At 45.2% G+C, this 26,779-nt stretch overlaps 1 protein-coding gene across 1 annotated transcript; it reads right to left on the bottom strand.

Annotated features, from left to right (window-relative positions):
• Positions 1-5,386: 5,386 nt before the first annotated feature.
• On the bottom strand, positions 5,387-20,283 carry LOC120935506 (zinc finger protein 2-like). Its single transcript, XM_040347555.1, has 10 exons — positions 20,197-20,283; positions 13,014-13,214; positions 12,773-12,908; positions 9,060-9,066; positions 7,745-8,507; positions 7,459-7,665; positions 7,172-7,378; positions 6,909-7,047; positions 6,364-6,370; positions 5,387-6,216 (listed from the first exon to the last, which is right to left on the bottom strand). The coding sequence occupies exons 2-10, from the start codon at positions 13,200-13,202 to the stop codon at positions 5,448-5,450; spliced, it is 2,424 nt and encodes an 807-aa protein (XP_040203489.1). The 5' UTR covers positions 13,203-13,214; positions 20,197-20,283; the 3' UTR covers positions 5,387-5,447.
• Positions 20,284-26,779: the final 6,496 nt, after the last annotated feature.

Consider the following 26,779-nt stretch of genomic DNA (forward strand, 5'->3'; position numbering starts at 1 on the left):
CTCTGACCGGGCCTCCCGTCCCACCGGGAGACCCGATCCTCCTTCCGGCGCCTTCTGTGTCCAGGCGGAGACTGACACTAAGCCGTAAGCGGCTTTGATTCAGTCTCCGCATTGAAACCACGGAAGCGACGTCATGACGTCACGTCCGGGTTTCTCGGCTGCCAATGGCGCCGGATTTAAAAAAGTACACAGTATTCAGAATCGCCGTTTTCGGCGATCTGAATACTTTGAAGTGCAAAGGAGGGCTCGGAGGTCTTTTAGACCCCCGATCCCTCCATAAAGAGTACCTGTCACCACCTATTGCTGTCACAAGGGATGTTTACATTCCTTGTGACAGCAATAAAAGTGATCAAAATGTAAAAAAATTAAAAAAACACAATTTAATATTATAAAAAAATTAAAAATAAATAAGAAAACAAAAAAAAATTTTTGGGCGCGATTAATCGTGAATTAACTATGACATTAATGCGATTAATCGCGATTAAAAATTTTAATCGCTTGACAGCACTAATTACTATATTGGTCAGGCAACACACTGACACCTTTGCAGCCATTGTGCGATTTGCTGGGTGTTCCGTGTGTCCCTGTACCTTTAAGAAGGGGTGGGCTGCCTTCAGTCCACCGCCTCCACCTATCCATCAGAATGCATGTGCTTCCATTGTGGAGTCTCTCATAAGCTAGAGATGTGACCACAGATACCAGGGTGCTGTGACAAGGCTCTGTGGCTTACGCATGTATTTTTAAATGTGTGAAGACTAAACCCCTGTTTTAACGCATACTGTTAGATAGGATGGTTTGGTTATCAGCGGGCTGGCCAATGAGTAAAGCTTGGATCTTTCCTTGGATTGATCCTTGGTCTTGTTTATATCATATGTTGCCTTCCTATGCTACTTGCTGCAATGGCCAGTTATAGGTGGGGGCGGATCAATAATAATAAACTTGATTTTTACATAGCATCGTTAAAAGGTAGCTTCTCAAAGCATTTTACAAAGAAAACAGAAGAAATACACAGGATAACATAAAAGCATGTCTAAAGAAAAATGTTTTGAGATTTAATTTGAATGAGTTGACTCTCTGATGTTCATTGTAAGTGAAATCTGGAGTTTGAGGGTAGCAGAAGGCGGCTCTGTCTCCCATCGACTGCACGAGATATGTAAATAACCTGTCACTCAAGCAAGGACTTTGGTCTTTATCTGGAAGTCTGTTTTATCTCACTGAACAATAAAAAAAGTGGATTGCTCAGTGCTGGATTAACTCTGTGTGGCAAGACTGGGCACAGATGATGGGAAATTTTATTCTCTACATTGTGACATCAAAAAAAAAAAAATGTTTTGGGTTTACATCAACTTTGAGGTAAAATTTGTGGATGAGGAACATCTTAACAATCACCACCATTTTATTCTCCAAGTCCGCTTTTGGAAAATATATGTTTGGGGGTTTTAACCAATCTCCAGGCCCAAAAATGTGCATTTTACCATGTGTGAAAAAAAATAAAATATGCAAAAACAGCAGTAAAAGCGTTAGATGGAACCACTCTCCTGTGTTCACACTCTAAACATTAGAGCTCCCCGAAGCTGGCAATAGCATTGCTAGGAGGTCTATTCATTTAGCTGCTATATACTTCACATATTTAAAGAAAGATCTGCTGACATTTGGGGTCTATTCATGAAAAATTGTTCTGAGACTAAGGCCCCGTACACACGAGAGGATCTATCCGCTGGAATTGATCTGCGGATCAGTTCCAGCGGATAGATCCGCTGGTGTGTACAACCCAGCGGATATTTTTCCGCGGACTTTTTTCGGGCCGACCGATTTCCAGCAGATAAAAATTTCTTAGCATGTTAAGAAATCTATCCGCTGGAATCGGCTTCAGCGGATCGATCCGGTGGTCTGTACAGACTCACCGGATCGATCCGTCCGATTCCCTCCCTCGCATGCGTCGTAATGATTCGACGCATGCGTGGATATCCATATATGACAGCGTTGCCGCGTCATCATCGCGGCGACGGCGCGACACGTCACCGCGGACGGAATTCCGCGGGGATTTTGATCTCCTGGTTAGTACAACCAGGAGATCAAAATCCGCCAGAGGATTTATCCGGGGATACGGTCCCCGGCATAAGTTATAAGTTATACTCAAGCGTTAGTATGCTACACTCTATAACACGACACAGAAAATAGTCCAAGAAAATGAATATATTGAAGAAATGCACAAATCATTCAACAAACAAACATATTCAAGCATAACATTCTAGATAAATGAGCACCCACCTATAAGCTTACAGTAAATTTAACTATAGCCATGTTAAATTAAACCAACTAGAGTTTAAATAACGGTAGCAAATAACCCAGGGAGGTAAAAGGTCCTTGTGTGCACATTATACATACAGCTTCAATGGGCGCATGCATTCCTGACTAAGGGGTACCCCTGAAGTAACGGCACAGTACATGGTGCCTAATCGTCAGTTTTGGCCGGCTTTTGTTGGGGCCCTTCTGTAGATAGTGCACATGTGGCTATCCATTGAAGAGTGTGCAGAAGATGGCTAGTAGACTGCCAAACAATGGGGGGGGGGGGGGGGTCTCTCCTTAATTAGCTGTGTCAGTATTGAGATAGTTCAGCTCACCCTTCTTGCCTATACAGGCATCAAGACCAGATCACTTGGCAGCCTGCAGTCCTCTGAAGTTAGGTCCCACAGGGCTCAGTCTCTCTGCAGGTCAAGTCCTCCACATGGCTCTGTCTTGTCGGCTCTGGTTTCGGCATTCACGGCAGCTAGTCTCTCAGGCTCTTGTGGACACAGCAAGAGACCCCGAATCCAAGCAGCACAGCTTTCCGCTCAGCAAAGACCTCTCTGTCCCTAGATTTGCATGGAAAAACAGTCCTATGTTTCCTCTGTGTGCAGGGATTTCAGCTCCTGTAGTATTTGCACTTTCATTATACAGTGCCCTTTGAAGACTACATTTCCCATGATGCTCTTCAGCACAGAAAATGTCCTTCCATGATCTTATTATTGGCTATGACTCTCCTGCCCTTTGATTGGTGGGGGTAGTGGAAGAACAAGCCGGGGATATTACACCGATCCCGCTCTTGTCATTTGCAGGGAGTTCTCAGAAGACAGGTACATAATTCACACTCTGTATGGCGACCAGCTCACTACTAGCAGAGAAGGGGAGGGAGGATCTTCACACAACTCCATTTACTGTTCATAGTGGTGGGGAAAAGGAGTCCACACACAGCCGGCAGCAGCACCCGGCTACACAATCTCAGTTACTTGTATGAAACCACCCCTTACATAGTACGGTAAGGGGGCCTTTTCAAAAAATATCTTGGGCTAGATTCAGCATTGATTTAGGCCGGCGTATCTATAGATACGCCGGCGTAAATTCAAAGCTGCGCCGGCGTGTCTTCTTTCTGTATTCAGAAAGCAAGATACGCCGACATTAGCCTAAGATGCGACTGGCGTAAGTCTCTTACACCGTCGTATCTTAGGGTGCATATTTACGCTGGCCGCTAGGTGGCGCTTCCGTCGTAGAATATGCAAATGACCTAGATACGCCGATTCACAAATTTACGTACGCCCGGCGCTATTTGTTTACGTTAGGCTTTTTCGGCGTAAGGTTGCTCCTGCTATTATGAGGCGTACGCAATGTTAAGTATGGACGTCGTTGCCGCATTAAATTTTAATTTTTTTACGTTGTTTGCGTAAGTCGTTCGCGAATAGGGCTGGACGTAATTTACATTCACGTCAAAACCAATGACGTCCTTGCGGCGTACTTTGGAGCAATGCACACTGGGAAATTCCACGGACGGCGCATGCGCCGTTCGGGAAAAACGGCAATCACGTCGGGTCACCAAGAATTAACATAAAACACGCCCCCTCATCCTCATTACGCGCGCTTACGCCGGCCACATTAACGCTATGGCGCCGTAACTTAGAAGGCATGTGCTTTGTGAATACAGCACTTGCCTCTTTAACTTACAGCGGCGTAGCGTAAATACGATACGCTGCCCCGCCGTAACAATGCGCGCCCCTACCTGAATCTAGCCCCTTGTGTGAGCGTGACAGGCATTCATCCAGCTGTGATACATGTTGCTTGTATTTTCATAAACACAGTGATTTCCAGCTCCATCTTCTGCCCATAAGGAGGTATTATTTCTAAAATACCTCAATTAGGGAAAATAGTTCAATACCACATTATGGCTGCTAGAAGGACCCAAAGATCATAGGAAATCGCTGTATGAAATAAAATAAGACTGACATTCGTCACAGCTGGATGAATGCTTGTTACATTCGCTCATTTATTTTTATGACTTCAATAAAAAAAATTCTACTGCTATTAACAACTTGCCGACCAGCCGCCGACGTTTTACGGCGGCAGGTCGGCTCTCCTGCGCGAGAGCACGTAGCTATACGTCGGCTCTCGCGCAGGCCACTAGGCGTGCACGCCCCCCGCTCGCCCCCGACTCCCGTGGGCGCGTTCGCCGCCGGGCACATGCGATCGCTCGTTATAGGGCGGGGACCGGGAGCTGTGTGTGTAAACACACAGCTCCCGGTCCTGTCAGGGGGAGAAATGCTGATCTTCTGTTCATACAACGTATGAACAGAAGATCAGTAATTTCCCCTAGTGAGGCCACCCCCCCTACAGTTAGAACACACCCAGGGAACATACTTAACCCCTTCCCCGCCCCCTAGTGTTAACCCCTTCACTGCCAGTGGCATTTTTATAGTAATCCAATGCACTTTTTATAGCACTGATCGCTATAAAAATGCCAATGGTCCCAAAAATGTGTCCGTCATAATGTTGCAGTACCGGAAAAAAAAATCGCTGATAGCCGCCATTACTAGTAAAAAAAAATATTAATAAAAATGCCATAAAAATACCCCCCATTTTGTAAACGCTATAACTTTTGCGCAAACCAATCAATAAATGCTTATTGCGATTTTTTTTAATGAAAAATATGTAGAAGAATACATATCGGCCTAAACTGAGGAAAAAAATTTTTTTTTTATATATTTTTGGGGGATATTTATTATAGCAAAAAGTAAAAAATATTCATTTTTTTTCAAAAATGTCGCTCTATTTTTGTTTATAGCGCAAAAACTAAAAACCGCAGAGGTGATCAAATACCACCAAAAGAAAGCTCTATATGTGGGAAAAAAATGACGCCAATTTTGTTGCAATATGGTCCGGGGGTTAAGTGGTTAATGGCCAACACGTTACAACACTTCATCCATGTCTTTGGTGATCTCTGATCTCCTTATGAAGTGTTTCTTACATGATGAAGATCAGCCATGGAGTATATCTGAGGTGTATATCAGGGTGTGCTTCTTCCCCACATGAGAGCTGTGATGTCCAGCAACATTCATATACAAGACATTTCCCGCACTCAAGGCACTAATACACCTCGAGGGTTGTGTGGGACCCCTGATGTACAGAAAGACAGGACTTCAGTGAGGAACAATTTCCTCACTCAGGACACTCTTCTCCTCCATGTGAGATATCTGATGTCTAGAAAGATGTGACTTCCTTGAAAAACCTTTCCCGCAGTCAGTACAGGAATGTGGCTTCTCTCCTGTGTGCAATTTCTGATGTCTGTAAAGATGGGATGTCCTTGAAAAACTTTTTCCACATTCAGGACAGGAATACGGCTTCTCTCCCGTGTGAATTCTCTGATGCATGGAAAGATGCGTCTTCCGTGAAAAACATTTCCCACACTCAGGACAGGAATACGGCTTTTCCCCCGTGTGAGACATTTGATGTGTAACAAGTTGTAATTTTTGTATAAAACTTTTCCCGCACTCAGAACAGGAATATGGCTTCTCACCTGTGTGCAATCTCTGATGTGTGTAAAGAATGGACTTCTGTGAAAAGCATCTCCCACAATCAGGACAAGGAAATGGCTTCTCCCCCGTGTGAGATCTCTGATGTGTGACAAGTTCTGATTTCTGTACAAAACATTTCCCACACCAAGAACAGGAAAACGGCTTCTCCCCTGTGTGCAGTCTCTGATGTATTGAAAGATGGGACTTCTCTGAAAAACATTTCCCGCACTCAGGACAAGGAAATGGCTTCTCACCTGTGTGAGACCTTTCATGCACAATAAGCTTGGATTTAGAAGGGAAACATTTCCCGCACTCAGTACAGGAAAACCTCCTGTCTGTTGGAAGAACAGCACCGTCCCTCACAGTGTGAGGTTCGTTAGGATTAGAGGAATACGATGGTCCATCTACACTGTGTGGTGCCGGATGGACATTTGAGGTAGTCGGGTTTTCTCCTGGACTATACTGTGTGATGTCCTCATCTTCTACTTTACAGTCTGGAGACAAAGTGAGACAATCCTCTGAGGTTTTCCTCATCTCCCGTCCATCTACTAAAATAGAAATAAAAAGATTATTACTAGACATGAGCTGATTGGTTCCCCTAAACCAGGACTCCGCCCACATCAGGCAGCTTGGTCTCTGAGGATCTTACAATTCCCCCCTCAAGGTAACCAGTAAATGGGTCCTCTGATCTCCTACCAGTTCATTTCTTTATTCATGGACCTTAGTCAGAGAGTGAGGAAACAACGAGAACTGTCTTTTATAGGAGTGACAGTGATGAGGGAACGCGAGAGAGGACCCAAGACACATACCCCAGGTGTCTAGGTGGAGCAACGCCTATGGTGAAAATCAACATTTTGCTGCCAGCTGAACCCCAGAATTTCCATAAATCCAGTCTAGATACATAAATTGTGTCTGCAGCACAGAGAAGGAAGATTATCCGAGAGAAATACAGGAATACAGGACGGGGAGCACAGCTCAGAAAAGTGACCAGGAGATTACAGGCTGATATCACCCAGTCCCCGCCCTACTCCAGGCCAATCAGCGAGCAGTATGGGTGGAGGAATGTATTTAGTGTTAATGACCCACCTGTGCTGATCTCTGTAGGAGTGTCCTTCTCTATAAATGTCCCCGTTATTCCATCCTCCTCCATAGACTGATGATCATCCCTCACACACCTCTCTTCTTCAGATTTAACATTAACTTTTTTATCTATCAGATCTTCACTCTAAACAAAGAGAAGGATAAAAAATATAATCTGTAAAATATAAGTTTTGATGATGTGACATCCCCAAAAATAATCCACATATCGTCTCCATAAGTCCATGTTCTATATACCCCACCCCACAAACCTTGTAATGGTGAGGGATAGTGTGATCTTCCTGTGTGGAATCCCGGGAATACAGAGGACGGGGACATCTCTCTGGTGGGTTCCTGGTATTAGGGGACTTCATCATATCCTTGTGTCCTTCTGAAAACTCCTCCATCACTCCATACTTCTCATCCCCCTCTTTATCCTCTTCTTTGACAACAATATTATAATCCCCGAGTTTTCCACTCTGAATATTTAACAAAACATTCACTATAATAAACAATGCTGTGTATAAATCACAATTACCAATGATTGTTACTCATCTACCTGATGATGGTGAGGGATGGTGTGATCTTCCTGTGTGGAATCCCGGGAATACAGAGGACGGGGACATCTCTCTGGTGGATTTCTATTACCTGATGGCTGTATAATGATGTCCTTGTGCTCATCAGAAAGCCGCTTCATCACACCATAGTCATCCTCCTCTGTATACTCTTCTTTAAAAACAATATTATAATCCCCAAGGTTTCCACTCTAAATGCATAATAAAAGAGTCATTATAACAAAAAACTTGTGTATACATCTTAACTATCAGTGATTTTTACTCATCTACCTGATCATGGTGAACAATGGTGTGAAACCTCTGATGTCTGCATAGATGTGACTTTCTTGTGAAACCTTTCCCGCACTCAGTACAGGAATGCGGCTTTCCCTCGGCATGACATTTTTGATGTCTGTTAAGATGGGACGTCCTTGAAAAACTTTTCCCGCACTCAGAACAGGAATACGGCTTCTCACCCGTGTGAATTCTCTGATGCATGGAAAGATGTGACTTTCTTGAAAAACATTTCCCACACTCAAAACAGGAATACGGCTTTTCCCCCGTGTGAGACATTTGATGTGTGACAAGTTGTAATTTTTGCACAAAACTTTTCCCACACTCAGGACAGGAATACGGCTTATCTCCTGTGTGCAATCTCTGATGTGCGGAAAGAGCAGACTTCTGTGCAAAACATTTCCCACAATGAGGACAAGAAAATGGCTTCTCTCCTGTGTGAGATCTCTGATGTGTCACAAGTTCTGATTTCTGTTTAAAACATTTCCCGCAGCAAGGACAGGGAAACGGCTTTTCCCCCGTGTGAGATCTCTGATGTGTGGTAAGATGGGACTTCTTTGAGAAACATTTTTTACACTCAGGGCAGGAATATGGTTTTTCACCCGTGTGAGATCTTATATGGACGTTAAGGTGAGATTTAAAATGGAAACTCTTCACGCACTCAGTACAGGGAAACCTCTTAGTTGTTGGAAGGACGGCACCGTCCCGCACAGTCTGAGGTTCCTCAGGATAAGAGGAATACGATGGTCCGGCACCGTCCCTCACAGTCCGAGGTTCCTCAGGATAAGAGGAATACGATGGTCCTGCACCGTCCCTCACAGTCTGAGGTTCCTCAGGATAAGAGGAATACGATGGTCCATCTACACTGTGTGGTGCCGGATGGACATTTGAGGTAGTCAGGTTTTCTCCTGGACTATACTGTGTGATGTCCTCATCTTCTACTTTACATTCTGGAGACAAAGTGAGACAATCCTCTGAGGTTTTCCTCATCTCCCGTCCATCTACTAAAATAGAGATAAAAAGATTATTACTAGACATGAGCAGATTGGTTCCCCTAAACCAGGACTCCGCCCACATCAGGCAGCTTTGTCTCTGAGGATCTTACAATTCCACCCTCAAGGTAACTAGTAAATGGGTCCTCTGATCTCCTACCAGATCATTTCTTTTTTCATGGACCTTAGTCAGAGAGTGAGGAAACAACGAGCATTGTCTTTTATAGCAGTAGAAGGAATAGGTTCTTGGAATTTTCAAGGTTCCAAATATCAATAATACATAATCTGTTAAAAAGCAACAATTATCCCTTGCCCAGAACAGCTTTTCTGTACAACGTATTGAATAAGATACAACAGTTAGGTCAATATGGTATGAGAACTAGGTAATCATCATTATTATTATTATACAGGATTTATATAGCGCCAACAGTTTGTACAGCGCTTTACAACATTGGGGAAGACAGTACAATTACAATACAATACAGGAGGAATCAGATGGCCCTGCTCGTTAGAGCTTACAATCTAGAAGGGAGGGTTATATGGAACAAAGGGTAGTATCTGTGGGGGATGATCAGATGGACAAGATGGAGAAAAAAAAAACAGTTGTTAGGTGTGGGTAGGATAGGCTTCTCTGAAGAGAAGGGTTTTCAGAGATTGTCTAAAAGCTAATAGAGTAGGAGATAAGCAGACAGATTGGTGTAAGGCGTTCCATAGGCTTGGAGAGGCTCTGGAAAAGTCCTGGAGGCGAGCATGGGAGGAGGTGATGAGAGAGCTAGAGAGCAGGAGGTCTTGCGAAGAACGAAGAGAACGAGTAGGTTGGTATTTTGAGACTAAGTCAGTGATGTAGCTGGGGGCAGAGTTGTGGATGGCTTTGTAGGTAGTCATTAGTGTTTTGAATTTAATTTGTTGGGTGAGCGGAAGCCAGTGGAGGGATTGACAGAGAGGAGTAGCAGCGACAGAGCGATTAGTAAGGTGGATGAGTCTGGCAGTAACATTCAAGGTGGATTGAAGGGAGGGATAGAGTATGTAGAGGTAAGCCAATGAGGAGGGAGTTGCAGTAATCGAGGTGAGAGATGACCAGGGAGTGAATTAAGAGCTTTGTTGCCTCATTGGTTAGAAAGGGGCGCATTTTGGAGATGTTGCGGGGGTTGAGGCAGCAAGATTTGGACAGTGATTGGATGTGGGGCTTAAAGGAGAGTTCAGAGTCCAGGACTACACCTAGAACCTTGGCGTGCAGAGATGGGCTGATAGTTGTGCCATCGATTTTGACAGAAAAATCAGGGGAGGCGGCATGCGGGGGAGGAAAAATTATAAGTTCGGTTTTGGATGAATTAAGTTTGAGGAAGTGGTGTGGTATCCAGACTGATATATCTGATAGTAAATTAGTGATACGTGAAGAGAATGATGGAGTGAGTTGAGGGGTAGAGAAACAGATTTGAGTGTCGTCAGCGTAGAGATGGTATTGGAAGCCGTGGGAGGCTGACCCAGGGAGGAGGTGTAGATTGAAAAAAAGGAGAGGTCCAAGAACAGAACCTTGGGGGACACCAACAGAAAAAGGAAGAGAAGAGGAGGAAGTAGAATAAGTAACGCTAAAAGTGCGGTTGGATAAGTAGGTAGAGAACCAGCGAAGAGTACAGTCGCGGAGACCAAAGGCATGGAGTTTTTTGAGGAGGAGGGGGTGGTCAACCGTATCAAAGGCAGCAGAGAGGTCCAGGAGTAGGAGTACAGAATAGTGTCCCTTAGTTTTTGCCTTTAGTAGATCGTTTTAGGAGAGCAGTTTCTGTCGAGTGTTGAGGGCGAAAATCAGACTGAAGGGGATCAAGAAGGCCATTATCAGCAAGGTGGATGCTCAGTCGGTTGTAGACTAGACGTTCAAGGAGTTTGGATAAAAAGGGAAGCAAGGAGATGGGGTGTAGGTTGTTAAGATTGGATGGGAAGAGAGAGGGCTTTTTTAGTGTGGGGCTGACAAGTGCATGTTTTAGAGAGTTAGGAAAGATGCCAGAAGAGAGGGAGAGATTGAAGATGTGGGTTAGAGAGTGTAGAATAGAGCAAGAGGGTGAATGTAGCATTTGCGAGGGAACAGGATCCAGGGGGCAGGTGGTAAGATGGACATTGGCAAGTAATTTAGCAACCTCGTCGATAGTGGTGGGGTTGAAAGAGGGGAGCAATGATTGTACCTGTGAACATGAGGTGTAAGGTGTGGAGGGTATCTGAACAGTAGAGATCTCCTCGCAAATTGTATCAATCTTCTGTTTGAAGTGATTGGCGATCTCCTGGGCAGTGAGTGAGTTAGTGGAGGCAATGGGAGACGAAGGAGAGAGTTGAAGGTAGAGAAGAGTTGACGGGGACGGGATGATACGTTTTTAACCACTTCCATACCGGCTGTTAAACACACTTCCATACCAGGCCTATTCTGGCACTTCTCTCCTACATGTACAAATCCAAATTTTTTTGCTAGAAAATTACGCAGAACCCCCAAACATTATATATGTTTTTTTAGCAGACACCCTAGGGAATAAAACGACGGTCATTGAAACGTTTTATCTTGCGCGCTATTTGCGCAATAATTTTTCAAACGCCTTTTTTTTGGAAAAAAATTGTTTCATGAATTAAAAAAATAACAAAACAAACTTCGGTACTTAAAAATCTCCATAGGCAACGCTTTGAAATTTTTTACAGGTTACCAGTTTAGATTTACAGAGGAGATCTAGTGCTAGAATTGTTGCTGGCACTCTAACGCACGCGGCGATACCTCACATATGTGGTTTAAACGGCGTTTACATATGTTGGCGGGACTTGCGTGTGCGTTCGCTTCTGCGCGCGAGCTACCGGGGACAGGGGCGTTAAAAAAAATATTTTTTATTTCTTTTTTTTACATATTTATTTCTTTTTTTACACTTTTTTTTTTTATTTTTTATTATCACTTTTATTCCTATTACAAGGAATGTAAACATCCCTTGTAATAGGAATGTGTGTGACAGGTACTCTTTATGGAGAGATGCAGGATCAATAAGACCCCACATCTCTCCTCCAGGCTGGAAAGCATGAAATCGGTGAAAAAAAATTCACCGATCTCATGCTTGCTGTTGCTTAGCAGCCGCAATTGCGGCTTTGTTTACTTACGGGGACCCGGGCGTGACGTCATCACATCGCGCTCGGGTCCTCCGACGGTCATCTCTATGCTTCCTGCCAGCGCCGGACGATTCGTTCTCCGGGCCCCGATGGCACGGGAGAGCCCGGAGAAGCACCGGATGGCGGCGGGAGGGGGGGGATGTCCCCTCCCGCCGCCTGTAAGAACGATCTAGCGGCGGAATCGCCGCTATGATCGTTCTTACGTTGTGCAGAATCGCCGACAGAAGAGAAGGATATCTGAATGATGCCTCTAGTTGCAGGCATCATTCAGATATCCCCCTTCAAATTCCAGGACGTCACATGACGTCCACCCCGATCGAGGAGGGGTTCCTGCCGCCGTCATTTCACAATGACGCAGTAGGGAAGTGGTTAATGAGAGTGATGAAATGGGTCTGCTTGGCAGTGAGGAGGCTGGAATTGTATTTTTGGAGGGCAGATTTATACTGGCTAAAATCTGTCTGGGACTTCGTCTTGCTCCACATGCGCTCGAGAGCACAATTGTGTTTTTTCAGACTTCTAGTATCTGTTTGCCAGGGTTGAAGGGGACGGGGACGTATTCTGTGTGTAGTGAGGGGGGGCCAGTCTGTCCAGTGATGCTAGAATTGAAGAAGTGAAGTGTTGTAGACAGAAGTGGCTAGGTCGGTGCAGGACAGCAGTATAATTTTGTCATAGAGGTGGTCAGTCGCAGAGTATAGAAGAGAAGGGTTGAGATGGTGAAGGTTTCTACGCGTTTGGAGGTAATGAACAAGATAGTGTACAGTATATCCGAGGAATACAGGATGAGGAACACAGCTCAGGAAAGTGATCAGGGCTGATATGACCCAGTCCTTGCCCTATTCTGGACCAATCAGTGAGCAGTATGGGTGGAGCAATGTATTTAGTGTTAATGACCCACCTGTGCTGATCTCTGTAGGAGTGTCCTCTTCTATAAATATCCCCGTTATTCCATCCTCCTCCATAGACTGCTGATCATCCCTCACATACCTCTCTTCTTCTTCTGCTTTACCCTCAACTTTTATATCTGTGAGATCTTCACCCTAAACCAAGAGAAAACAGAAAATATGATCTGTAAATGTTAAGCTCATATAAAAAATCCACATCATCTTCACGAGTCCATGTTCCAGATGCTCTGTCCAACCAACCTGATGATGGTGGGGGATGGTGTGACCTTCCTGTGTGCAATCCCGGGAATACAGAGGACGGGGACATCTCTCTGGTGGGTTCCCGTTACTTGATGGCTTTATCATGCTGTACTTGTGTCCTTCAGAAAGTTGCTTATACTCATCGTCCTCTTCTTTAAACTCTTCTTTAACAACAATATTATAATCCATGACGCCTCCACTCTGTATGAATAATAAAATATTAATTGTAACAAACATAATTGAGTATAAAAAGTGTATGTAAACCCGGTCCTGAGCTCCGTGACCGCGCCACCCGATCGCCGCTGGTGTCCCGCGATTGGGTCACAGAGCTGAAGAACAGGGGTTAAGTGTAAACAAACCTCTCCCCGTGCTTCCTAGTGAGCCTGTCACTGATCGTCTGTTCCCTGTCATAGGGAATGATGATCAGTGATGTCACACGCCCAGCCACGCCTCCCTACAGTAAGAAACACATTAGGGAATACTTAACCTCTTTTGCGCCCCCTACAGGTTAACCACTTCACTGTCAGTGTCATTTTCACAGTAACCAGTGCATTTTTATAGCACTGATCGCTGTAAAAATGACAATGGTCCCAAAATAGTGTCAAAAGTGTCCGATGTGTCCGCCATAATGTCACAGTCACAATGAAAATCGCTGATCGCCACCATGACTAGTAAGAAAATAAATTGAAAAAGAAAATATGGACAGCCGCACTCCAAAAAAAACCTTGATGGTTGTCTTTATTTAAAAAAAAAAATGCACTACAAGTCTGTTATATCCTCTGTGTTGTGAGGGACACAAGACTCTGGTCTGGAACAATGGATGTTTATTCAGTACAGGCTGTACACTGCAACATGCATCTCAGGACATTACATATCTCTGCTTTCTACATGTGCACTCTCTAAGATGGCTACTATGCCCCTTGACCCTTGTCATCACTGCTGGGTGGAGCCAGCCTTAAAGTGCCAGTACATGTGGAACTCTTCAGGTATAACAAGTCACAGCACACTACACGGGAATAAAGCAGCTGACGCGTTTCTCACTATAAATTAGTGCTTAATCATAGCTTGCTTACAATTGTGATGCTGTTATTGGCTGCAGCTAATCACATGGCACAGGGTGCCAGGTACCATGTGATAGCGGAAGGCCAATCACAGCATCACAATAGCAAGCAAGCGGTTATGAATGGAATCCAATTATGATAGGTTTTTCTTACATGTGATTGCTATGATTGGTCACAGCGATCATGATACTCCGGCCGCTCACAACTGTTGGGTACTGAGCACTGTGATCTACTTTATCCAGTCACGGAATTGCGCCGCTACACCAGTGCGCAAGTGCCGAGTGACATAGCAGTATGTTGCCTAGCCTGTAGCTGTCGTTTGTCCATAGTAAAATGTACTGTAGGCAGGCCGAGGTATAATTTACCCACATATGGCCCTCCCACTACATAGGTTAAAAGTTTGTTGAGGGCATTCTGACATCATTACACACAATGCTAGTACAACAGTCCTGCTTTAACCTCTTGACAACCGAGCGGTGATATCTGAATGATGCCTGCAGCTACAGCAGGACTGTTGTACTAGCATTGTATGTAATGATGTCAGAATGCCCTCAACAAACTTTTAACCTATGTAGTGGGAGGGCCATATGTGGGTAAATTATACCTCGGCCGGCCTGACATTGGGCGGAAAAGCTGTGTGGTCAATGTGATGCCATAGGATTCTCTGACTCTGGATGGAAGGACAGTGGGAGGAGGAGATGTGAGGTCTGTGTGATGTCATGGGATTCTCTGACTCTAGTTGGAGGGACATTGGGGGAGGATCTATGAGGGACACTCAAAGGTTTCTGTACACACAGAAATTTTCTCTTGGGTGCGTCCCTCCTCCCAACCATCCCGGATTCACCTGGACCATCCAGTGATTTTATGCAAGTCCTGGAGTCCCAGCGAGTCTGCGTGGAGCCCAGTTCCGGAACAAGTTTCGGCCCTTGACTCCAGGCACTTGCTCAGCAGGGACACACAAATGCGGTCACCAGTAGCATGCGCCCTTGGCTTGTGCAGGGTGTCTAGGGTCCCACCAGCCACATCCATGGCCCTATATAGCAGCCGGCATTTCTCACAGTCCGCTGCCTCTCGCAGTGCAGAGCTGCTGAACCTGCCTCCTCCTCCCCGGCTCTGATGTCTTCCTGCAGTGCTCTGCAATAGTTGGCTGTAAAGCAGCGGGCTGGGAAACTGGCTGATGCATCCTTAACTGCTTCCTGACCGCCATACGCTGATGTATGTCGACAGAATGGCACGAGTGCGCAAAAAGGCATACCCGTACGTCCCTTAGTAATCCTGGGCTGGGGGGGCGTGCAAGACGTTGGCCTGCAATTGTGACGAGGAGAGGCAGAATGGGGGAAATGCCTATGTAAACAAGGCATTTCCCTGTTCTGACTAGTGGCATGACAGGGGTCTACTGCACCCTGCAATCACATAAAAAAGTAATTTTAGTCAAAAGACTAAAGCCCTGTACACACGATCAGTTTGTCCGATGAAAACAGACCGATGGACTGTTTTCATCGGACAAACCAATCGTGTGTGGGTCCCATCAGTGACAAAAAATAGGACATGTTTTACATTTTTCCTATAGATAAAAAAACAATAGATAAAAAACCAATAGAAAAAAACGATCGTCTGTGTGGAAGTCCATCGGTCAAAAATCCAAGCATGCTCAGAATCAAGTCGACGCATGCTCGGAAGCATTGAACTTAATTTTTCTCAGCACGTCGTAGTGTTTTACGTCACCGTGTTTTGGCACGGTCGGATTTTTGACTGATGGTGTGTAGGCAAGACTGATGAAAGTCGGCTTCATCGGATATCCGACCAAAAAATCCATCGGATTAGATTCCATCAGATATCCGATCGTGTGTACAGGGCTTAAGACTAAAACTAAATTGAAATTTTACTTCAAAATTAACTCTGGTCTGTAGTGCATGTTCATAACTCAATACATAAATGATTGGAAATTGTAGAGAAATGTTAACTAATGGATTACGATTTAATTACACCCATTACATTTTAGACGACAAAAATGTGTTTAGTCTACTAAAATGTACTGGAGATTTTAGTCAACTAAAACGTAGGACATTTTTTTTTGACTAAAATATACTGGAGATTTAGTTGACTAAATATGACTAAAACAATTGCAGAAGACTAAAATGGGACTAAAACTAAAATGCCATTTTAGTCCTAAGACTGATGCCGCGTACACACGGCCGTTTTTCGGGTTGTAAAAAATTTCATTTTGAATGGTCTAGAAAAAACAAAGGGCTAGATTCATCTATTGATACGCCGCGTAAATTCAAAGCTGCGCCGGCGTATCTTCTTTCTGTATTCAGAAAGCAATATACGCCGAAATTAGGCTAAGATCCGACTGGCGTAAGTCTCTTACGCCGTCGTATCTTAGGGTGCATATTTACGCTGCCCGCTAGGTGGCGCTGCCGTCGATTTCAGCGTAGAATATGCAAATGAGCTGGATATGCCGATTCAGAAACCTACGTGCGCCCGGCAATTTTTTTTTACGCCGATTGCGTAAGACTTTTTCCGGCGTAACGTTACTCCTGCTACATGAGGCATAGCCAATTTTAAGTATGGACGTCGTTCCTGCGTCGAATTTTAAAATTTTTACGTCGTCTGCGAATAGTGCTTTGCGTAAATTACGTTCACGTCGAAAGCATTGACTATTTGCAAAGTGATTAGGAGCATGCGCACTGGGATACGTTCACGGCCGGCGCATGCGCCGTTCGTGAGAAACGTCATTTACGTGGGGTCATGTTTTATTTACATAAAACACGCCCATCTTTTGACAATTTGAATTTGGCGCGCTTACGCCGGCAGATTGACGCTACGCCGCCGCAACTTACGGAGCAAGTGCTTTGTGAATACTGCACTTGCCCGTCTAAGTTGCGGAGGCGTAGCGTAAATAGGATACGCTACGCCCGCACAAACTTACGTCCCCCTACCTGAATCTAGCCCAAAGTTTTTTTCAACCCGATCATTAAAACGGCCTTGCCTACACACGATCGTGAAAAAAAATGCTCTAGCAAAGCGTGGTTACGTACAACACGTACGACGGCACTATAAAGGGGAAGTTCCATTCGGATGGCGTCACCCTTGGGGCTGCTTTTGCTGATTTTGTGTTAGTAAAAGACTAGGGTTGTCCCGATACCACTTTTTTAGGACTGAGTACAAGTACCGATACTTTTTTTTATGTACTCGCCGATACCGAATACGATACTTTTTTTAAAATGTGTCCCCATATGCAGCCATGTCCCCAAACATATGCAGCCATGTCCCCAAACATATGCAGCCATGTCCCCAAACATATCCAGCCATGTCCCCAAACATATCCAGCCATGTCCCCAAACATATCCAGCCATGTCCCCAAACATATCCAGCCATGTCCCCAAACATATCCAGCCATGTCCCCAAACATATCCAGCCATGTCCCCAAACATATCCAGCCATGTTCCCCACATATCCAGCCATGTCCCCAAACATATCCAGCCATGTTCCCCAAACATATCCAGCCATGTTCCCCAAACATATCCAGCCATGTTCCCCACATATCCAGCCATGTCCCCAAACATATCCAGCCATGTCCCCAAACATATCCAGCCATGTCCCCCATATACGCAGCCATGTCCCCCACATATCCAGCCATGTCCCCCACATATCCAGCCATGTCCCCCGTACCTAAATGATGCCGCTGCCACGTTAATCACTGCGCGGGGAACATTACAGTCAGCTTTCGTTTGAATATCTGTTTTCCCTGCCGCGCTGTGTATAGACACTCCCCCTTGCTCGCGATTGGACAGATCCGTCCAAGGGGGAGTGTCTATGCGCGACGGGGAAAACAGCTATTCAAATAAAAGCTGACTGTAATGTTCCCCACGCGGCGGTGATTAGCGCGGCAGCAGCGGCGGCTTTGCGACACACGACGGCGGCGGCAGTTGTGGCGGCGCGGGGCGAGGGGGGGGGGGGGGGGGGGGAGTATTCTATTTTGGCATCGGGGGTATTTGCGGGAGTACGAGTACTCCCGCTAATACTCGGTATCGGTCCCGATACTGATATCGGTATCGGGACAACCCTATAAAAGACGATTTGCGCTTTTCAGTCTGTTACAGCGTGATGAATGTGCTATCTCCATTACGAACGGTAGCTTTACCAGAACGAGTGTTCCCGTCTCATAACTTGCTTCTGAGCATGCGCGTTTTTTTCACGTCGTTAAAGCCCACACACGACCATTTTTGACGTTAAAAACGACGTGAAAAATTAGAGCATGTTCTAAATTTTTAATGCCCATTTTTTACATCGTGAAAAATGCTCTGGAGCCCACACACGATCGTTTTTAATGACATTAAAAAAAAAAACATCATTTTTTTACAACCCAAAAAACGGTCGTGTGTACGCGGCATAAGACTAAATTGACATTTGCTGCCAAAATTAACACTGGTTTACCCTTCTTAATGACCAGGCCGTTTTTTGTGATACTGCATTGCATTACTTTAACTGACAATTGCACATTCATGTGGTTCTGTACCCAAATAAAATTGTGATTTTTTTTACCAAAAATATGTAGCAGAGGTGTTTTATAGCAGAAAGCAAAACATTTGTTTGTTTGTTTTTTTCAAAATTGTTGTACTTTTTACATTTATAGCACAAAAATAGAAAAAAAAAAAAAAACAGGAGGTGATCAAATACCAGCAAAAGAAAATACTAATAGGTAGATTCAGAAAGAGTTAGGTCGGCTTATCTACAGATAAGCCGACCTAACTCTGAATCTAAGCCGACCTATGTTTAAGTTTATTCTCTAACAGAGATACACTTAAACATATCTAAGATAGGACGGCTTGCGCCGTCCTATCTTAGATTGCAATGTTTTGGCTGACCGCTAGGTGGCGCTTCCATTGCGGCCGGCGTAGATTATGTAAATTAGCTTGTACGCCGATTCACGAACGTACGTGCGGCCGACGCAGTCGAATTACGTCGTTTCCGTAAGGCCTTAGGCGGCCTTAAGTTATTCCACCTATGAAGTGGAATAACAATGTTAAAGTATGGCCGCCGTTCCCGCCGCGAGGTTCGAATTTTTTACGTCATTTGCGCAAGTCCTCCGCGAATCAGGAGTTACGTCGTTTACTCACACGTCGAAATCAATAGGCCCGTATGGCGTCCTTAGCAGCAATGCGCACTGGGAAATGTAGGTGCCCGGCGCATGCGCAGTAGCAAAAAACGTCAAAAGCCTAATTTCCATATAACACGCCCCCCTCCAACCAATTTGAATTAGGCGCCCTTACGCCCGCTCGTTTGAGGCTACGCCGCCGTAGATTAGCAGGTAAGTAGATTGAAAATCACTACTAGCCTAGTTAATTTACAGCGGTGTAGCCTAAACAGGCTAGGCCGTCCTAAAGTTAGTCCAATCTCTCTGAATCTACCTATATGTGTGGGGAAAAAAAGAACATCAATTTTATTTGGGCATAGCGTCTCAGGACCGCGCAATTGTCAGTTATAGTAATGCAGTGCCGTATCGCAAAAAAAAAATAACTTATCCTCTAAGGTGGGCTCAGAAATGGTAATGAAAGCATATTTTATAGGTACCTGGGTTTCATTTAACCACGCTACGCTATACGTGCGCCGCTAGACCCTTCCTTGAGTGTCCTTCATTCTGAAGTTCAAAAGTTGGAAGGTACGTCACTCTAAACTGAAAGATGAACGTTGTCTTTGGGCTTCACCAGGACACATCATATTCCTGTGATCTCCGGAGACTTTACTGATCACATTTTATAATAATTATCTAAAACTGGGATCATTATGGAAAAAGATATTCAGGACATTTACTACAAATGAATTTTTTTCCCTCTTCCTTACTATTCTTATAAAGACTCCCCCCGCCACTAATACAAGTCATATAATGGGTTAGTATAGACTGATGAGGTAAGAAAGTGATTGGTGGGAAAGGCGACACATCTCCAAAATGAGGAGAATGTCCTGGGCCTGTATTGTATGTGAGGAAATGTTCTGGGTTTCTATATATGTGTGTGTATCATCATCTGCTGGAGATAAAAGACATCACAGTGACTATGGAGGAAGAGGACGGACATGACGGGGTTACTGGGTGTAAATAGAAAATAAGATCTTATTACCTCCTCTGCTGCAACTTCCAGCAACGTACCACATGGAACTTCCTGTTTGTAACTGACATAATTTCCTGTCTCTTACTGACATCACTTCCTGTCTGTTTTCCATAGATACTTCCAGTCGGGGGAAGAAGGGAGATCACCACCTTGTGGAGCTCAGAGGAACTGCAGCCCCGAGAAGCATCTAATAGTGTGAACATGGCCTTGTGCTGTGTGTGTATTTCATGCAGGGCTTTTTTTCAGGGGGAACTTGGGGGAACTCAGTTCCACCACCTCTGGCTCAGACCCTTTGGTGCCTGCTCACCACAATCACTTGTGAACACAGAAGTCTGGTTTCTGTGTTTACAAGTGACAGCTTTGTAACCCCCTGAACTCTGCACTCTGTATGTAATGCAATTCTGGTATTTAATGCCCCTTTAAGACCCTTCTACTGTTCGTGAAATCTGAACAGGTCGTGGTTGAGTTCCTGCACCTATTTTCTGAGAAAAAAAGCTCTGATTTCATGTATACCTAGTTATACCCATAGGTGTGCGCAGCCTATTGCATTAGGGTGTGCACCCCAAAGCGCAAACATATTTGGATGTGTGTGCATGTGTATATTCAGTATACTGATGGTGTCAGTAGAGCGGTGGACAGTGTCAGTAGTTTTTATTTTTATTATATTTTTTTATTTTAGGAGCCCCATTAGGGAGCTTTGGTGAAATATCAGGGGTCTATTTCTGTGCGTTACTGCACGTTTAATGCTGTATATTTCTGTGCGTTACTGCACTTTTAATGCTGTATATTTCAGTGCATTAGGGCATGTTTAATGTTTAACGTATATTTCAGTGTGTTATGTGCCGTTTAATGCTGTATTTTTCAGTGCGTTAGTGCACATTTAACGCAGTATATTTCGGTGCAATCTGCACCACACAGGGTGATTAGGGTGTGCCCAGGCACACCTGGCACACCCTGTGCGCACGCCTATGGTTATACCCCTGTAGATGAGGTCATCTCCACTCCCACCAAGGGGGATAGAAATATATTACTGCCTAGTCCAGCCTTTCTCAGCCAGGGTTCCTCCAAAGGTTTCCTTGAGAAATTAACAGTTTCTGTCTCTCAGTAACAACTGGCATAAATTACATTTTAGTTGAGTAAATTTTCTGGTGTCAGCTTTCACAAACACTTATGCCGCGTACACACGACCGTTATTCACGTCATGGAAAAAAAACGTTTTTCTCGACGTGATTCCTCTCAAGCCTGCCTTACATACACACGATCGTGATAAAAAATGCTCGAGCAAAGCACTATAAAGGGGAAGTTCCATTCGAATGGCACCACTCTTTGGGCTGATTATGCTAATTTCCCTTCGCATAACTTGCTTCTGAGCATGCTCGTTTTTTCCCCGTAGTTAAAGCCTACACATGACTGTTTTTCACGACGAGAAAAACGATGACATGAAAAACGCAGAGAAAAAATAGAGCAGGTTCTAAATTTTTAATGGGCATTTTTCTCATCGCAAAAAATGCTCTGGAGCCTACACACGACCGTTTTTCACTACCAATTAAAAAAATTGAAAAACGATCGGCATTAGACATCCATTAACCACTTAGACCCCTTTCACACTGAGCCGCCCATAGCGTCGGCAGTTAAACTACGCAATTTTTACTGCCTACGCTATGGGCGGATTTCGGCATTTCCCCCCCTGCTAGCGGCCGAGAAAGGTTTAAAACTGCCCGCAATGCACTGCTGAAGCAGCGCATTGCAGGTGGTATAGCCGCGCTGTTCCATTGTTTTCAATGGGCAGCAGCGGTGGAGGAGCGGTAAACACACCGCTCCAAAGATGCGGCTAGCAGGACTTTTTTTTACCATCCTGCTAGTGCAACGCTCTAGTGTAAAATCCCTCAGGCTTTCACATTGGAGACAATGGAGCAGCTGTTTGAGGGCGGATTGCAGGTGCTATTTTTAATGCTATAGCGCCTGCAATATGCCCTCAGTGTGAAAGGGGTCTTAAGAACAGGAAGCTTTACCCCCTTAATGACCAGGCCATTTTTTGCGATACGGCACTGCGTCGATTTAACTGACAATTGTGCGGTCGTGCGTCACTGTACCCAAACAAAATGAACGTCCTTTTTTCCAACAAATAGAGCTTTCTTATGGTGGTATTTGATCACCTCTGCGGTTTTTATTTTTTGCGCTATAAACAAACAAAAAACGCCAATTTATAAGAAAATGTTTTTTTTTACTTTTTGCTATAATACACATCCCCCAAAAAATAAAAATGTATTCATCAGTTTAGGTCAATATGTATTCTTCTAAATATTTGGGTAAAAAAAAAAAAAATCGCAATAGGCATATACCGTATTTATTGGGGTATAGCGCGCTCCCGCGTATAGCGCGCACCCCTAAAGTTGCCCAGAAATTCCTGTGAAAAAAAGATTTTTGTACTTACAGTTTGGTGTCTTGCACGGCGTCCATCGGCGGCCTCGTCGGGTCCGGCGTCCGTCTGCGGCTTCGGGTGTCCTCTTCGTCGGGTCCGGCGTCCTTCTGCGGCGTCCTCCTCGCTTGTTTCCCGCGCCGAGTTTGAATACTGCGCCGGCATATACCGAGCGCAGTACACTCGCGTATAGTCGGCAATGCTCGCGCTGACGTCCTGGACGTACAGGACGTGAGCGCGAGTGTAGCCGAGACTGCCCGACTATACACGAGTGTACTGCGCTCGGTATATGTCGGCGCAGTATTCAAACTCGGCGCGGGAAAGTGGGTATCGGCGTATATCGCGCACCCATGATTTTGCCCTGATTTTAAGGGCAAAATAGTGCGCGGTATACGCCGATAAATACGGTACTGATTGGTTTGGGCAAAAGTTATAGTGTATACGAAATAGGAATATATTTATGTCATTTTTATTATTATAATTTTTTCACTACTGATATAAGGGGGTCCTTCTCCCATTGGTCACCAATGTAAGGGACCATTACACAAACCACAGCATTTCTGAAACTGAAGGGGGAAACATAGGGGTTTATATCGCCAACTACAGGCATAAGACACTAGGCAGAAAAGAAACACATCACTGCCTATGGGCAGTCCTAGCTGGTATAAAACCCCTTCTCTGCTATAGGTGTAGCGCCTGGTTACCTCCAAGTACCGGTGATTTGTTAAATTTAGAGGGGGATCAGAGAGTTAATTGGCTCTGATCCAGTTAATCTGTTCAAATTGGGTCTCTGTCTCAGCTTGGCTGTGCTGTGGGCTTATTCTGTTGTTCCTGGGGTGCTGTTCCCACCCCAGGACGATAGGTGGCAGCAGTGGAGTCGAGGTTTGGGTGCTTTTCCCCAGCAGCCTATCAGGAGGGTTTCTCCTTGCTGTGCATGCTGGGGGAGGGTATTTATGAGACAGATGCCATTGGTCTGGGTTCTTCTTCTTCAAGTGCGGCACCCACCTTTAGGGTAACTGCATCAAGGCGCCCCAGCGAAATGGCCTTCTAAGCCGGGGTGCATGTGCCACCCGGTGTTCCTGGTTCCGGGACCATATTGGTAATCGTCTGGGTCCCCAATCCTGAGAAGATCCCAAGCGGGTTCCCAGTGAGAGGAAGCTGTTCGGTGGGGAGTCCATCTGAGGAGAGCCAAAAGAGGCTGGCAATCCAATAGGGTCTCGACAATCCACCGGGGATCAAGGGAACCAATTACTGAAAGGCTGGACTTGGTCATCTGTCAGTCGTAACCTGCAAACTACCTGAAGGAGATCAAGGCCAAAGTCTATCAAGGAGGATCACCTCCGTTACCTCAATCCTAAGGATGGTCTGTGGCAGAGACTTTTCCTCTAAGTTCCGAGTGATACTCTGGCTGCCAGGTCAGTGAGAGAGGCCTGTCCAGGTACGCTGTACCCACTCCGGCTGGAGTGGCAAAGAAGACTAAGGCCCCGTACACACGGTCGGACAAAACCGATGAGAATGGTCCGACGGACCGTTTTCATCGGTTCACCGCTGAAGTGGCCTGATGTGTGTACACACCATCAGTTCAAAATCCGAGCGGGTCAGAACGCGGTGACGTAAAACACGAGACGTGCTGAAAAAAAGAAGTTCAATGCTTCCAAGCATGCCTCGACTTGATTCTGAGCATGCGCGGGTTTTGAACCGATGCTTTTCTGTACTAACCATCGGTTTGGTCCGATGGGGCAGCGGTCCATCGGTTCGGTTTTGAAGCATGTTTTAACATTTTGGACCGAAGGAAAACAGACTGATAGCCTATACACACCGTCGGTTTGGTCCGATGAAAATTAATTTCGGTTCATTCTCATCGGACCAAACCGACCATGTGTACGGGGCCTAAGTGTTGTTGGAAGCAGGACTGTTTCCCTATTGCTACGCCTGAATCTGCTATTTCTCCTTTTACTTCAACTCTTCTATCACCACAAGTTTTTTTGTTTTTAAAGAACAAAGTAATAAAGAGCACAGAAAAAGACACCTGTCGTGGACATTCCGTTACTGCTACATTCACCATACACCCCTAGACGGCGGAGGAGCCATGAGGTAATACCACCCAAAACAAACCAGCAGCTCATTCGGGGGTAGTGCTACATAGGCAATCAATTTTTTTATGCCTAGTGTCAGGAGTCGAAGCTCCCTGGTGGGACCTCTGGTTCCACAGGATTTATTCCCTTTCCTTTCTTTGCCCTGGGATTTTTTTTTCTGTGGAGGTTTTCAATCAATAGCTGGGCAGCGGGCTGGATAATCTAGATACAGTTGTCACCCCAGTCTAGCCAGCGAGTGCACACAGACCTTCACCTACACGCTAATTGGCCGCAATAACGCCCCATCTTGGACCAGGGCGGCCACGGAGTTAAACATCTCACAAAGACACATATGACTGGGCGCCAGAGAGTCCATGCTACAGTGTTACCCTGGCTGACAGGCCCCTCTATTTCAGTGGAGTTAAGGATCTGGCATGGGAGCCTTACCAGCATGCTATTGCAGGCAGGGAAGTGTTGCAGACCCCCGCTCCCAGGACAGTGTCCCCCTTTGACATGCTGGTGCCACATGGTCAGGCTGGGGATTTGTGGCCTATTCCAACAGGCTGCTACAACTGCCATTTTGTTTGTGGGCGCTCTCCCTTCCTTTGCATCACTTCTGCCCGCTCTCTTTACTACTGAGCCAGTGGCAAATGTGAGACAACCAGGTGTCCTGTAAGAAAACCGCTACCATAGCTCCCAACTGTCCCTGATTTGGAACAATGTCCCTTTGTCCATCTTTTTCCCTCATTTTGGTCTGATAGTTGTATATAAAATGCACTTTTTATCTTTCAAAAAGTGTTTCCCAGTACTAAACCTTTCATTCAAATTCTAAATTGCTGCATTTGTATATTTTAAAAGCCAATATAAAGGAAGAGTAGTGGTTAAAAAAAAAAAAAAAGCTCTTGTGGATTTAATTAACCTTTTTTTGGTTAATTCTCCTTTAAGGGGGTGTGACAGGGGGCGTGTCCTATGCCTACATACGTTTGCTAGTAGGTGGCCCTCATTCCCATCTCAAAATGTTGGGAGGTATGCTGCTATTGACGGTCCGTCGTGGCCATCTTGGTACACCCGCACTCGTCCGCAGTAAGTCTGAAGTCACCAAGCGGACATCTTTTTACACCCACCATAAAAGTCTTGCATTTCACAGTTAGTTTTACCAGTACACTTGGCTTCAATAGTCAAATACAGTATTTGGAAGTTCGTGAGACTGTTTTGAAGTTGAATTTTAAAAGCATCGGCAAGCCTGCTGATCTCACAGGTTTGCTAATCTGACAGAACACCTCTACTTTTAAAATTCAACATCAAAACAGTCACACTGACTTCCAAATACTGTATTTCACTATATAAGCTCAATTTACTGGTAAAACTAACTGTGAAATCAAAGACTTCAGTGGGTGTAAAAAGATGTCCACTTGGCGACTTCAGACTGTAGACGAGTGTGGGTGTACCAAGATGGCTGCGACACGACATCGCTTTGGTTGCACTTTCTGATGGGTAGCAGCTTTTTGATAGAACACTGGTGTTTCATCAGATTCGGCGACCTGTCAGAATTTGTAACAGAAGTGCCGTTCTGACGCCGCCATCTTGCTACACCCTGCACTACTCCACAGTAAGGATATAGTGAGAAGGTGGCAAGCGGACATCTTGTTACACCGCCGGAGTCTGGCATTTCACACTTATTTTAACCACTAAACGGAGCTTAATTAGTCACATGCAGTGGCCCAGATTCAGGTACATTTGCGCGATATTTGCGGGGGAATAGGGCAACGATTTTGCCCTGCGCCCCCGCAAATATTTTGCGCTGCCCTCGATTCACGGAGCAGTAGCTCCGTGAACTGCGAGGGCGCGTCGACAAATTTGTCTGGCGTAAGCGCGCGCAAGTTGAATGATCCCGCCGGGGGCGGGAATCATTTAAATTAGGCGCGTTCCCGCGCCGAGCGTACAGCGCATGCTCCGTCGGGAAACTTTCCCGACGTGCATTGCGGCAAATGACGTCGCAAGGACGTCATTTGCTTCAAAGTGAACGTGAATGGCGTCCAGCGCCATTCACGAAGCACTTACGCAAACGCCGTGAAATTCAAATTTCACGGCGCGGGAA

Source organism: Rana temporaria, chromosome 4 (assembly GCF_905171775.1).
Source record: "Rana temporaria chromosome 4, aRanTem1.1, whole genome shotgun sequence".
NCBI lineage: Eukaryota > Metazoa > Chordata > Amphibia > Anura > Ranidae > Rana > Rana temporaria.

Coding starts and splice junctions, on each gene's coding strand:
- LOC120935506 (XM_040347555.1), bottom strand. CDS start 13,202: ATGGATTATAATATTGTTGTTAAAGAAGAGTTTAAAGAAGAGGACGAT. Junction 12,909..13,013: donor CCATCCCCCACCATCATCAG/GTTGGTTGGACA, acceptor CTCTTGGTTTAG/GGTGAAGATCTCACAGATAT. Junction 7,666..7,744: donor CCATTGTTCACCATGATCAG/GTAGATGAGTAA, acceptor TTATGCATTTAG/AGTGGAAACCTTGGGGATTA.